The following is a 14501-nucleotide window of genomic DNA, read 5'->3' as shown; positions in this document are numbered from 1 at the left end:
GGTCTTATGGTACTGAGTGTGGAGACGGGAAGACCAGCTGAGAGATAATGGTGTCCTCATCTAGGAGGTGCCAGTACGGATGGAGAGAAATGGGTATCCAGAGATATCTAATAGATACAATTTTTCTGGCTTTAAATTTTTATTTTATTTTTAAAATTTTTATTGGAGTATAGTTGATTTACAATGTTGTGTTAGTTTCAGGTGTACAGCAAAGTGAATCAGTTATATACATATATCCACTCTTTTTTTTTTAGATTCTTTTCCCATGTAGGCCATTACAGAGTATTGAGTAGCGTTCCCTGTGCTATACAGTAGGTCCTTGTTGATTATTTTATATATAGTAGTGTGTATATGTCAATCCCAATCTCCCAATTTATTCCCCTCCCCATCCCCTGTTAACCATATGTTTGTTTTCTACATCCGTGACTCTACCTCTCTTTTGTAAATAAGTTCATTTGTACCCTTTTTTTTAGATTCCACATATAAGCTATATCATATGAAAACATTTTTATTTTCAGCTTTATTGAGGTAATTATCAGAACTTTTTGATAGGGTATGGGAAAGGGAGAGAGAGGGAAGTATCAAAGATGACTCAGGTTTATTCTTGGGCAAATGAGTGGATGATGGAACCATTCACTGAAAAAAATGCAGGAGAACAACTTTGGTAGGAGAGGGAGTTGATTGAGATGGTAACTCAGTTCTGGAAATGCTGAGTTTGAAGTGTCTCTGGAATAAGTAGGTGGAGATACCCAGAAGATAGTGGAATACACATATGCACAGCTCAGGAGAAACAGACACCTGGGCTGAAGGTAAAGATTTGGAAGTGATTAGTATATAAATGGTGATTGGTTCCCTGGGAGTAGATGAAGGTATCCAGAGAAAGAGAAGAATGGCCTAGGCAGAACATTCCAGAGATAGAAAAAGCAACACAAGCCCATAATAGGGCCTGGGAAGGGGTGTCCAGAGAAGTAGAAAGAAAACAAGGTGAGTGTGGTACCATGGAATCCTAAGAAAGAGAATATTTCAAGAAAGAGAGGGTAGTAAACAGTATCAGAAGTTTCAAGATATCCAAAAAGTACTGAGAAGTATCCTTGAGGTTTAGCAATCAGTATATTGTAAGTGGCCCTGCTGAGAATTAAGTGGAGGGGTTGGGGTAGAAGCCAGCGTTTCGTAGGTTGAGAAGTGAGTAGTAGGTGAGGAAGTGAAGACAGCCAGGGTAGACAATTCTTTCAAGAAGTGTGGGTTTGGGGGCTTCCCTGGTGGCGCAGTGGTTGAGAGTCCACCTGCCGATGCAGGGGACACGGGTTCGTGCCCTGGTTTGGGAAGATCCCACATGCCGCGGAGCGGCTGGGCCCGTGGGCCATGGCCGCTGAGCCTGTGCGTCCGGAGCCTGTGCTCCGCAAAGGGATAGGTCACAGCAGTGAGAGGCCCACGTACATCAAAAAATAAAAATAAAAAAATAAAAAAAAAAAAGAAGTGTGGGTTTGAAGGGGAGGACAGAGATAGGGTGGTAGCTAGAGGGGCCATGGATCTGGCATTTCAGCTGATTTTTAATTATAATGAAAAGAACATGGATTTTGGTATCAGACACGTCTGGATTTGAATTTCTCTCTCACCAGATGTGACATCTAGAGCACAGTATCCAGGACACAGTAGAGTTTCAATAAACGCTTATTGAATGAGTGACTAAAAATCCTTCATCTTCTGGGAGCTATAGTTTTCTCATTTACAAAATGCCTGCCTGACCACTTGACTAGAAGCTTTAATGAAATAATGTCCTTGTTCCTTACCCTTGAGTCCTACTTATTCCTGGGCATGGCTTGTTTCAGCAAGGTTTCTGAGCCCCTCCAAGCATGTCTTAGGATATCCATAAGTTAGAATAGATTTACATTGCATTACATTATGTTAATATCTCAGTTTATTATTTCATTACTATTTTGCCAGGCCCTTTCTGTTCCCTTGTGTTGTCTCAAGAATAAGTCACACATGTAAACCAGTCTAATTACTTCAGCTAGGAGTTTCTGAGCGTGAGCTGTGTGAATCCCCTCAGTCAGGATCTCTGGGAATTGGGGTGCAGAACACTGCACTTAAACCATGACTCTCTGGCGTTCAAAAGTGTAGGAATCCTAGATTTGTAATCACGGCACGTTATTTCCTTAGTGCAGTCTGGCTCTTTTGCACTCAGAAGTCAGAGGTGCTTGGACTGCTGCCCCCGTGGAAGGTGTTTAGGCTTGCACCTTGATTTTCACAAGAAAAATGCTCACAGTGTTAATGTGGTTGGTAAAAGGCAGTGAGGAGTAAGAAATACGTGCTAAAAGAAATGTAGTCATTTCTTTGACTTATTCATTCCACAGATGTTTATTGAGCAACTCAGGTGAGTCAGAAGAGGGTAAGAAAGAGGAGAAAAGAATAGCACCCCAGATCCTAGGCATTTTATCTGTATTGTGGGCTCATTTTCATGTGCTAGAAATACAAGATTTGCTTATGCAGAGAGCCAGGAGCTGTGTTGCATGGGGCTGGAAACAAAAGCCTCAGTGTGAAAATCTCAGGTGTTTGCATAAGGGTGTGGTTGCCTCATGTGGCTACAGGACCTTGCTGGATCCTACATGCTAAGGCCCTAAGCAGAAATTCTTTGCTGTGTGTCATAGATTTCCCCAACAAACTTAAGTACTTAAATCTGTGGGTTCACTGGGGAAAAATAGCAACAAAGCCCCTCTCGCTCCTGCCCCAGCCAAATAACCATTAATTCAACAAATGCTTTCTGAATTTGAACAACATGAAACGCACTGTGTACAAGCTGCAGGCAAAGTGAGGAGCTAAATCAGACCTGGCCTCTGCTCTCCTAGAGTCCGTAGGCTAGTAAGGAGGCAGATAGTAATCAAGTTAGCTCACAGATGTTAGCTAATATTTTTTTAGGAGCGGCTTTATAGAGATATAATTCAAGATGTGATTCACATACCATGCAACTCGCCCATTTAAAGTGTACAATTCAATCATTTTTAGTATACTCGCAGAATTGTGCAACCATTGCATTTAATTTTAGAATATTTTTATCCCCCCCCCCCAAAGAAACCCCATACCCTTTATTCCAAAACCTTCTACTCCTCCCTACATCAGGCTGAGGCCACCACTGATCTACTTTCTGTGTGTATAGATTGTCCTATTCTGGACATTTTGTACACGTGGAATCATATAACATGTGGTAATTTGTGATGGCTTCTTTCAGTTAGCATAATGATTTCAACATTCATCCATGTTGTAGCTAATATTCATTTGTGTAGATCAAGCATAATCTTGCCAGGGATTGATAAACTTTTTTTTTTTTTTTTTGCGGTACGTGGGCCTCTCACTGTTGTGGCCTCTCCCGTTGCGGAGCACAGGCTCCAGACGCGCAGGCTCAGCGGCCATAGCTCACAGGCCCAGCTGCTCCGCAGCACGTGGGATCCTCCCAGACCGGGGCACGAACCCGCGTCCCCTGCATCGCGTCCCCTGCATTGGCAGGTGGACTCTCAACCACTGAGCCACCAGGGAAGCTCCGATAAACTTTTTTTGTAGAGGACCAGGTAGTAAATATTTTAGCTTTGAGGTCCATATGGTCTCTGTCGCAACTACTCAACTTGCCATTTTAGCATGAACGTAGCTACAGACAATATGTGAACAAATGAGTGTGTCTGTGTTCCAAGAAAACTGTATTTACAAAAATAGGTGGTGGGCTACATTTGGCCTTTGGGATTATCTGTTGTTGATCTCTGATTCTACATCAGTACAAGTACTTAATCCTCTTAGCAACTCTGTGAGGTAGGTACTGTTATCCCCATCTTACAAATGAGAAGACTGAGGCACATAGCGGGTAGGTGGCAGATCCGGGATCAACCTCAGGTAGTCTGGCTCTAGAGCCAGTGCTCTTAACCTTGTCAATGATTATAAGTTGAGGCAGGTGCTAAGTAGTGGCAGAAGACAGATTGATTTAGGTTTCCTTCGGATGCAACATTTGAGCTGAGCCCTAAGGGTAATTAGAAGTCAGGTAGGTGATGAGGGCAGGGTGGTGCAAACAGCTGTGGCAGGAGGGAACATAGCTTGTAAAGTCCCTGAAGGAGGATGGATTGACTGGAGCCTTGGGCATGGAGGAGAGCTGTAAGTGCTGAGGCTGGAGAGATGCTCTGGGGTGGACCATGCAAGCCTCACAGGCTGTTTTGCTTTTGATCCTCAGAGCAGAGAGAAACTATCAAAGGGTGGAAAGGGTACTGTGGTCAGATCTACTGGCTGAAGTGGAGAACAGATTGAAGGGGGCAGAGCAGACCTGGCTGGCCATGGACATGGTCCAGGCCAGACCTGATGGTAGATCAGGCAAGAGGGCCGTCAGATGTAGAGAAGGAAGCATATACCAGAGCCATGTGGAGGCAAATTTGCAGGATTTGGTGGTAGGCTGTACTTGGGGCTGATAAAGGATGGTGGTGTCAAGTCTATGAGATGAAAACACAGATGAGGACAGGTTTGGGGAGAAATAGGGAGGTAGTGTCATTTCAGTCCTGGAATGCTGAGTTTGACAGGAAAGTGCTGTTTTTTCCATAGTGACAACACAGATTCTCCTCGGAGGAAATATGTGAATGAAAAGAATTTTAAAGTAGAGACATGGTTGCACATTGAGTTTACGAGATGTGTTAGCTAGGACTTAGCTTCTAATCTAAACTCACTTTTCTGGTTCAATAAATGAGATCTCAGTCCTGGTACTATTTACTTTTCTTTCTAACTTGCTTATTTGCTTGGCTTATGCTTGGTTGCAAGAAAATGTGTTGTAAATTGTCCCCCTGCTTTCTCTATTGGTAAATACTCTCCCCTTTTGTAGTTCAGTAATAGGCCTTTTCCTGTTTATTCTTCAGATATTTTAGGCTTTTCTTGTTTTCATTGTGCATGCCTGTGTGTTTTCATTCATTTATTTGTTTGTTATCACCTCCGTGAGAAACAATAGAAGAGGTGGCCTTATTATTTTTAGTTCCCTTTCTATTGGATAACAGCTTGGGTAAGATTCTTTGGGATGGCTGTTGGAGCACATGGCTAAGATGTGTTGCATTATTGTCTGAATTTAGTTATTCTTACCTTGTCTAACAGAGAGTTGGCAGCATTGTTTCAGGGGAGAGCAACAGGGTCTCATTAGTGCATGCCCTTTTGTTCAAGACATTTTCTTAGTAGAAGAAAGAAATTACCCAGGGTTTTTTGTTTTTGTTTTTGAATTTTATTTATTTTTCTTATACAGCAGCTTCTTGTTACTTATCTATTTTATACATAGTAGTGTATACATGTCAATCCCAATCTCCCAATTAATCACACCCACAGCTTCCCCCACAGCTTTCCCCCCTTGGTGTCCATACATTTGTTCTCTACATCTGTGCCCAGGGGTTTTTAAAACAAGGATTAGGATAAGACATAGGCTTAGTAACTGTTGCCAATAAATTCTTCTCCATGCAATAAGTGAGTTTGAACCTCAATCTTTTAATATTTACTAAGTCTTTCAATCAGCAAAATGTATTGAGTACCTCTTCTCTACATGTCACTGGTCTAAGGGGAAGCAAAAACACAAAAGCATAAGGGTTTAATATTAAGGTTGATATAGTGAGTAGGAGAGAAACCACACAGAGGTACATGACTGCAGTACATGAGCAGCAAGTGGTAATTACCATAAGATAGAAAAAAAACTGTTGGTTATTCATGTAGCTATCCTTTCATAAAAATACAGGTAGAATGATGATAAACATGCTATTTTATAATTTGCTCTTTTTCACTTAAGAATATGCCTGCATCAGCACATATGTATCTACTTTGTTCTTTTTACTGGGTAAATGATAATTTTCTTCCTTTCTGGTAATGTGGAAGGTTTATGATCTCCTTTTTAAAAATTTCTTACGGCTTAACAGATGCTTTTTAACCTTAAATAGTGTACCTAAATTGCTGCTTTTTGAATTATCAACTTAAAAAATGAAACCATATCATGTGCAGTAATTTAATTTACATATACATACATTCATTCTTTCATTCGACAAGTATTGACTGAGTGCCTTCTACTTGTGAGGTATTATTCTAGGAGCGAGGAGCCCAGTGACCGACCAAAACAAATCCTTGCTCTTTAGAATTTATGTTCTTTGCCTGTCTAATCTAGAAGGATACACAGGAAATTGTTCATTAATGTTGTCTCTGGGGAAGGAAAATGGGTGTTTGGGTAAAGTTAAGATTAACTTTGAATTCTGTTACTGTTTATAAAACATGTTATATGAGGATTATATATTACTTCCTAATAGTAATAATGATTAAAAAAAAAAAAAAAGGGCTTCCCTGGTGGCGCAGTGGTTGAGAATCCGCCTGCCGATGCAGGGGACGCGGGTTCGTGCCCCGGTCCGGGAGGATCCCACGTGCCGCGGGGCGGCTGGGCCCGTGAGCCGTGGCCGCTGAGCCTGCGCGTCCGGAGCCTGCGCTCCGCAACGGGAGAGGCCATAGCAGTGAGAGGCCCGCATGCCGCAAAAAAAAAAAAGAAAAAAAAAAAAAAAAAAAAAGACCCAACAAAGTATTGTGGTAGGCCAGAGCCAGAAGAGATTACTTCTGTTTCACAGAGGGGACATTTGAACAGGATATGTCTTATTTTAACAAATGTTGATCGAATGCCCCCCATGTGCATTGTGCTGGGTGCTGGGGTTTCTGTGAATGCAGAGGGATGCGGGAGGATTAACCAGTCCAGAGGGTACATAGCATGTTGATGCAGAAAAGAGAGCAACTTCACTGGGGAACTGCATATATTCTAGTTTGGCTAGAGAAGTAGGATGTAAGTGGGGAAGTCGTGGGGGATGAGTCAGGAAAAAGTTGATTGGAGTCAAATTCTGAATGACCTAGAATGTTAGGCTAAGAATCTATAATTTATTCATTAAGGAATTAGGGAGTGATCAAAAGATTTTAATGAGGAGAGTGAAAGATCCAAGTAATAAATCTGGTGCCATGTGCAATAAACCTGTTATCAATAACCCAGCAATAGAAAGGGAAGAAGGGAAATTCCTGGATAGAGAAGGTTGCAAAGCCTCCTTGGTGACCTCATGCAGTAGAGAACATTCTTGGAGAAGCCACCTTGTAATAATGTGTTGCTCTGTGTTTAAGTGAAAATGTCAGTTAGAGATTCTCATGCCTGGGTAACTGCCTTTGAACTCTTACTACCAGGGAGGACTGCTGGAGTCAACATTTTAGATGAACTTTTGTAGAGACTGGACCTTGCTGAGACCCAGTGGCCTTGGTAGTTTAATAATGAGATTTATAATGAACTTAAAATCTACCCTCTTTAATTGAGCTTAACTCAGTTTGTTTTCATTTAAGTTCCCTTCCAGCTAAGGATATGAGTTGCCAGCTCACAAAAGGCAGATTGAATAAGAACAAAGTCAGGGATTAAATGTATTTTTATGGTAATGACACCTAGAGAAAACCTTTTCCTTCTATGCCTTTCTGAAACTCAGCCAGATATTTTCCAAGAATGATAATCAAGGATACCCATATGGGCCTGAATAAAATTCACTGACTACATTTTCCTGCATTTTATATATTTCTTATTTGCCTTAAAAATCAGAATAGAGAATTTCTCATTCTCTATTCCTTGGCATTTTAAGAAACTCATCATTATGATAGATTTTATTATTTTCTGTCTGTTTTTGTCTTTTTCTGTCCCTGATGTCTGCTGATTAAATGGTCTTTTTCTCATTACTCATCCATAAAAAAAGAGTGAAATAATGCTATTTGCAGCAACATGGATGGACCTGGAGGTTAGCATACAATGTGAAGTAAGTCAGACAGAGAAAGACAAATTTCATATAATATCACTTAAATGTGGAATCTAAGAAACGGTACAAATGAACTTATTTACAAAACAGAAACAGACTCACAGACTTAGAAAACAAACTTATGATTATCAAAGGCAAAAGGTGGAGAGAGAGGGATAAATTAGGAGGTTGGGATTAACAGATACACACTACTATATATAAAATAGATAATCAACAAGGACCTACTGTATAGCACAGGGGAACTCTATTCAATACTCTGTAATTGCCTATATGGGAAAAGAATCTGAAAAACAACAGATACATGTATATGTATAACTGAATCACTTTGCTGTACACCTGAAACTAACACAACATTGTAAATCAGCTATATTCCAATATAAAATAAAAATTAAATTTAAAAAATAAAAAATAAAATTAAATAAATAAAAGGTCCTATTCTCTTTATGCCATTTTGAGAAGAGTTTTATTATTTTATTAGAAAGTTACTCTGGAAATTAAAACGTAAAACCCAACATTAAAAAAAAATCTCACCCACTCAAATTAAGTTGCTTTAATGCATGTGGCTCTCAATTAGTTTTTCCCCAATGGGTCAGCCTTTGAAAAGAACAAAAGGTTACTTATCCTGCTACAGGGTGAGCTATTTGGCTCTGGTTCCTGTTGAATTAATACCACTTTTCAGGGATAAGGCAGTATGAAAATGTGAGAAAAATGTGTCAAGGGATAAGTGACATGGCACAGATGAAACCATTTAATTGAGTAGTCATAAAGGTGTTTAACTGCACCTGGGACATCTTTGTTTGCTGTTAGCAAGGGTCCTTGTTGCATTTGAAGGGTTCTGATTTCCAGGATGAAGAGGTGGACAATGTGTTAGTTAAAAGCCATGAAGTTTAAAAACCTTTTCCTGAGGGTTACATTTGCTAACTGGAGAGTTCGGGTCGGGGTTTGTTCTGCCTGCTCCTCTTATTGTTTTTCCCCTTGTTTCTATTAGATTTTAATCAAATTAGGACAGGGATAACTTAAGGTTTTCATTGGAAATTTTTGGTTATTTTAAATTTATGTCCCTATCAGAGGTCAGTCCAACCTACGTGAGACTAGGTGCTCCAAGTTGAGCAGTCCATATAGAGCCCTCATATGCTGCCTGTTTTCTCAGCCTAGGAAAGTTCACAGTCCTCAGTTTGCTCAGTACCAAGACCTCTTTTGTCCAGCATCACATGGAAATGATCATGTGATCCCTCATCTTTCTTGGAAATAATTTGGAATGACTGAGGTTTCCAGGTGGATGTGCAATACTCACACTCCTTGGGCACACAGTGCTCCTTTACATTCCTTTTTGTGCCAGCATTTCACCCCCTCTATGGTTATTCCTTTCTCCCACAATAATTCCCCTAACGTTAGTGTAGACTCCCTGTCCTGGACCTGGTGGTGTTCCTGGTTAGTTTCTTCTCCATACTTTACACCTAGAAAGAAAAAAAAAATCTCTCTTGGCTCCTTAAGGATAAAGGAGAGAGCCCTCTTTGTTTGTTTTCGTTGTTGTTTGTTTTGTTTTTTGTTTTTAATTTCTGCTTTTTTGTAATAATGAAATAGACCCTTCCTGCTTATACACATGGCCTTGATTAATGTACTTTGTGCGCATGTAACTTGATCCTGTAAAGATAAAAACTTGTTCTCTAGTTTTCTCTATTGAGGAACAAAGTTAGCTCTCAACACAGTTTTTGGTAAGCGTCAGTACATGTTTAAAATTTTAAAATTTTAAAATTGTCTTATCATCTGCTGATTCTAGGGAAACAAACAATGAAAACATTAGTAACATTTTGAATTATAGGACAAAGTTATGGTTCTTTATAATTCTTTTTTTAAAAAATTAATTAATTAATTTATTGGCTGCCTTGGGTCTTCATTGCGGCACGAGAGCTTTCTCTAGCTGTGGCGAGCGGGGGCTACTGTTCATTGCGGTGCACGAGCTTCTCATTGCGGTGGCTTCTCTTGTTGCGGAGCACAGGCTCTAGGCATGTGAGCTTCAGTAGCTGTGGCACGTGGGCTCAATAGTTGTGGCTCACGGGCTCTAGAGCGCAAGCTCAGTAGTTGTAGTGCGTGGGCTTAGTTGCTCCACGTTATGTGAGATCTTCCCGGACCAGGGATCGAACCTGTGCCCCCTGCATTGGCAGGCACATCCTTAACCATTGCACCACCAGGGAAGTCCCTAGTTCTTTATAATTGTTTTAAATGAAATTTATAAAAACAGAAATAACTCTCAAAAGCCTAAACTATCTGGTTGGCTTGTCAGAACTCAGTTCAGTTCAGCTAACAATTATTGAGCACCCTTTAATGTGTAAATCACTGAGCTATAACTAATTTCAGCCGGTAATACAGAAAAAATGTAATGGATTTAAAAAGTTAAGGAGAAAATCTGATGAGGTTAAGTGCATCTTTAATTTCTACTCAGTCAAAATTGCAAACACCCTAAAATTCCATTTACTCAGAATCTTTTCATTTTCTCAATCTGAACTCATCAGATTAAAACATTTTTGAGAACTCAGACTAGATGTCATGCCAACAATTTCAGTTCAACTGTATTAGAGATTCATAAGGGAGAATGGGTAGAGTCAAAGGAAAGCAATGTATTAGAAGGTAGAATGGACATCGTTTAAAAGAAGGAATGTAAACACATAAAGGTAGATTTGACCTTCTGAGTACAGCAAATAAAATATAACAGTAATAATAATTAATAAAATTATTGTTATTCCTACTTTTTTAAGCAAATATTTGCTTAGAGCCTGTTCTGGGCCTGACTCTTTTAGGCCCCTGGAATATATCACAGATGAAACATCTTGCTTATGTGGTGCTTACATTCTATTGGGAGGAGAGTAAGGCATTAAATGATAAACATACTACATATATAGCTTACCTAGAATGTTAAAGGTGGTAAGTACTGTAGAAAAAAAATCAAGCAGGACAAGAGGGAACAGAAGTGGGGTTGTTACAGTTTAAAATAGGATGGTCAGAATAGATCTTACAGATGAGTGCCATCACTCTGGCTGCTGTGTTGAGAATAATATTCAGAGGGCAAGGCTGGAAGGAAGGAGACCTGTTAGGAATCTATTGCAGTAATCTGGGGAGAGGTGGAGGTGCCTTGGACCAGTGGTTGTAGTGAAGGTGGTGAGAAGTGGTCATATCCTAAATATATTTTGAAGGTGGACGTAAGAGGATTTCCCCAGGCATTGGACATGAAGTGTGAGAGAAAGAGAGAAGGTGGACGTAAGAGGATTTCCCCAGGCATTGGACATGAAGTGTGAGAGAAAGAGAGAAGCCAACACGTGATGGAGGAGGAAGACAGAGAGTATAGGGGCCTGCAAGCAGGAGGAGAGAGTGATCATCTGTACTGAATGCTGCTGATTGCTCCAGAAAGATGAAGACTGAGAATCGATCATTGGTTTTATGTGGGCTGGGGGTGTCGTTGATGACCTCGATTCATGGTGACCTTGATGAACGAGTAGTTTCAGCGGAATGGTAAGGGCATGATTGGTGTGAGTTCAGTTAAGAGAGAAGGAGGAGGGGACCTGGAGACCATGAACATAGACAAATCTATTTGAGGAGTTTTGCCACAATGGACCTATACCTGATGGGGTCAAGAGAGGGTTGTTTTTTGTTTTTAGTTTTAGATGGGCGAATTAATAGCATGGATCAGTACTAATGGGAATAGTCTTGGGTGGGGGAGAGGATAATACAGGAGAGAAAGGAGTAGAAGGTCCTGGAGTAGCTCCAAAGTGATGAGACCTGGTGAATGAGTGAAGGAAGGGATTGGCTTTAGGTCTGAGCAAAGCTGGCTCACCCATGCTAACAGGTTGGAGGCAGAGCCTTTTGATAGGTTACTAGACAAGGGAGTAGATGATCCCTAAGTGTCCTGGGGAAGCAAGGTCTCAGCTGAGAGTAAGGATGGGAGGGGAGGCGTTGGGAGTTTGAGAAAGAAGGAGAGGGTGTGAAATTGCTGTCTAGAGGAGTGGGAGAGGGCAGTGTATTATGACTTCCAGGCAGCATCGAGGGCCTACTTGGCGGTCACGATGAGACTGGTCAGCAGTTATGGATGTCCTTCCAGCCACATTCAGCAGCATGTGTGCAGGTATGAGTGAGCAGAGAGTGGTGATGAAGAGCACACAGCAGAATGAGAGGTGCAGGGCTTCCCTGGTGGCGCAGTGGTTGAGAGTCCGCCTGCCGATGCAGGGGACACGGGTTCGTGCCCCGGTCCAGGAAGATCCCACATGCCGCGGAGCGGCTGGGCCCGTGAGCCATGGCCGCTGAGCCTGCGCGTCTGGAGCCTGTGCTCCGCAACGGGAGAGGCCACAACAGTGAGAGGTCTGTGTACCACAAACAAAAACCAAAAAACAAAACAGAATGAGAGGTGCAAGGGAGTGTTTGTAATAATTGATCGTGGAATTTACAATGGATAAGGATGAAAGGAAGGAGACCAAGGGGGCGAGGGACAGTGTAAAACTGGCAGAATTGATGGCTTGGAGTTGCTGATGGACTCCAAGGATTGTTGGAGTTGAGACACTAGTGGGAATGAACTGAAAAGGTAAGGAATGATGCTCAGAGATGGGGGTGCATGAACTCAAGATCATGAGTTGTAGTTATTAGTAATGACAAGGTCAGGGTATAACCATGACAGTGAGTGGTTGAGGCAGGGCAGAAGACACATTTATTGGAGAAGAATTCAAGAAACAGAGAGGCCAGAAGGTTGGAAGTTTCATCAGTATTGTGCATTGAAATTATGAAGAATTAGGGGTCACATTGGAAAGAGCAACAGTGGGGAAGGAACTAAAACCTTTGAGAAATGATGAGGAATGACAGAGGTAAGGAGGTGACTGTAATAGTGGGGACTGTCTGATGCCGTAAGAGCTGAAGCTGGAGCATTTCAGGGACAAAGAGAGTGGAAAATGATCTGGAAGTAGCAGCGAAGAGCAAGGAACTAGTAGTCCAAGGTCTGTAAGAGAAAGCATGCTGTCACTTGAGAGGGCTGTGGAGAAAGCAGAGTTCCGGGTTAGGGTGGAGGTTCAATTAGAGCAGAAAGGTGAAGGAGGGTAGTGGGCACATAGGGGCTTTTGCTGATGGTCTGTTATGGATTTCAGCGTTAAGGAGAGGTGGGAGATGAGAAACGTGCTGAGTCTTTTGGAAATTAGAGCGAGAATGGAGGGGGACCTAAGAGTGTGTGAACTGTGTGTGTGTGTGTGTGTGTGTGTGTGTGTGTGTGTGTGTTGACGGGATGTTAGCAGGGACAAAGGCACAGTGAGATGAGATCTGGTGAGCCCGCGGTAGGTGGTGGTAACAAGGCTGTAAGCGTTAGGCACAGGGAGGAGTGGGTGTCTGGATTGCTCTCACCGCTGTTCAGTAGGATGAGGAGATCTGGGGAAATGGAAAGACAGTCCTGTGTGCAGGGTAACCCCTAGCCTCGGGGTTGAGGGTGTCTGCTGGAGCCGAGGGGGTAGAGGTGAGGGGAAGAATGGTGTCGATATGGAGCTCTCTCCTGCCCTGGGGAGGAAGGGAAGATCCACACCGAGTGTTCCGATCTTTCCCTGGACTCCTACCTGGTTAGTAAGAGTGAGAGCTAGCTCTTTTCCTGTGTTTCCTTGGTGCCAGGGTCTGTTCACTTTGATTGAACCACTAACAGTCTAGCGGTGAGTGCTTCTCACCTTATTCCACGAGGAACCTGCCCCACGTCACACAGCTACTCAGTAACAGAGGCAGGATTTGAACTCAGACCTCTGTGACTCTATCTAATTGTAGCTGATTTACAGTTAATTCAGTGACAATATATTCTTCATGATAAATGTCAAGACTAAACTGCCACGATTTTATGAGCCTTTTTTTTCTTTCTTTTTTTTTTTTTTTTTTTTTGCGGTACGCGGGCCTCCCACTCTTGTGGCCTCTCCCGTTGCGGAGCACAGGCTCCGGATGCGCAGGCTCAGCAGCCACGGCTCACGGGCCCAGCCGCTCCGCGGCACGTGGGATCTTCCCGGACCGGGGTACGAACCCGTGTCCCCTGCATTGGCAGGCGGACTCTCAACCACTGCGCCACCAGGGAAGCCCCTATGAGCCTTTTAAAATGTATTCAGATGTTCTGGGTTTATCTGAAGTACCGTGTGGTGTTGGCTTAGACTGCAAATCCATTTGGATTAGAAACCCCTTTTTTTTCTTCACAGGTCCTTGTATAGCACTGTCAAGGTCATGTAGGGGCTAATTCTTTTTGTCCATAAAATATTAAAAACCGTGTCTCTTGCAGTTAAACGGTGGCTTTGAAAAATATCTCATTTCAACGTGCTGTATTTCCAAAACACTTCTTGGACGAACACCTGAAATTTAAACTAAGTCCTAGAACGTTTATAAGATTGTGAGATACACACACATACTCAGAGTGACAGACCTTTGAAACGCTGATTTGTTCAAATGGTTTCTGAGGCTTCTCATTTTCTAACTGCTATTGTCCTTTTTAAATAGCTGAACAGGAAGACACTCAGAAGAAAACCTTCACATGCTGGATAAACTCACAGTTGGCAAAGGTGAGGAAAAAGAGAGCAAATCAAGCTATAAATATATATTTAAGTGATTCCTCCTGTTCCCTCAGTTTTGGTCCCCAAAATGGCACTGGTGACATGTAAAAGGTTGAAAAAATGTGCTGAATGTCACCTTGATCTTGTTTGG

At 42.0% G+C, this 14501-nt stretch overlaps 1 protein-coding gene across 8 annotated transcripts in view; it reads left to right on the top strand.

Annotated features, from left to right (window-relative positions):
• The window catches only part of SYNE2 (spectrin repeat containing nuclear envelope protein 2), a 324338-nt gene that overhangs the window by 63290 nt on the left and 246547 nt on the right, over positions 1-14501 (top strand). For all 8 annotated transcript variants that reach the window (XM_067028349.1, XM_067028348.1, XM_067028354.1 and 5 more), the window contains exon 3: positions 14298-14359. In XM_067028349.1, coding sequence (XP_066884450.1) covers positions 14298-14359 — 62 coding nt within the window. The remainder of the gene's footprint in view (positions 1-14297; positions 14360-14501) is intronic.

Source organism: Kogia breviceps, chromosome 3, assembly GCF_026419965.1.
Source record: "Kogia breviceps isolate mKogBre1 chromosome 3, mKogBre1 haplotype 1, whole genome shotgun sequence".
In the NCBI taxonomy this organism is placed as follows: domain Eukaryota; kingdom Metazoa; phylum Chordata; class Mammalia; order Artiodactyla; family Physeteridae; genus Kogia; species Kogia breviceps.
Note: the sequence above shows the minus strand (reverse complement) of the source record. Positions and strands in the feature narration are given on the sequence as shown.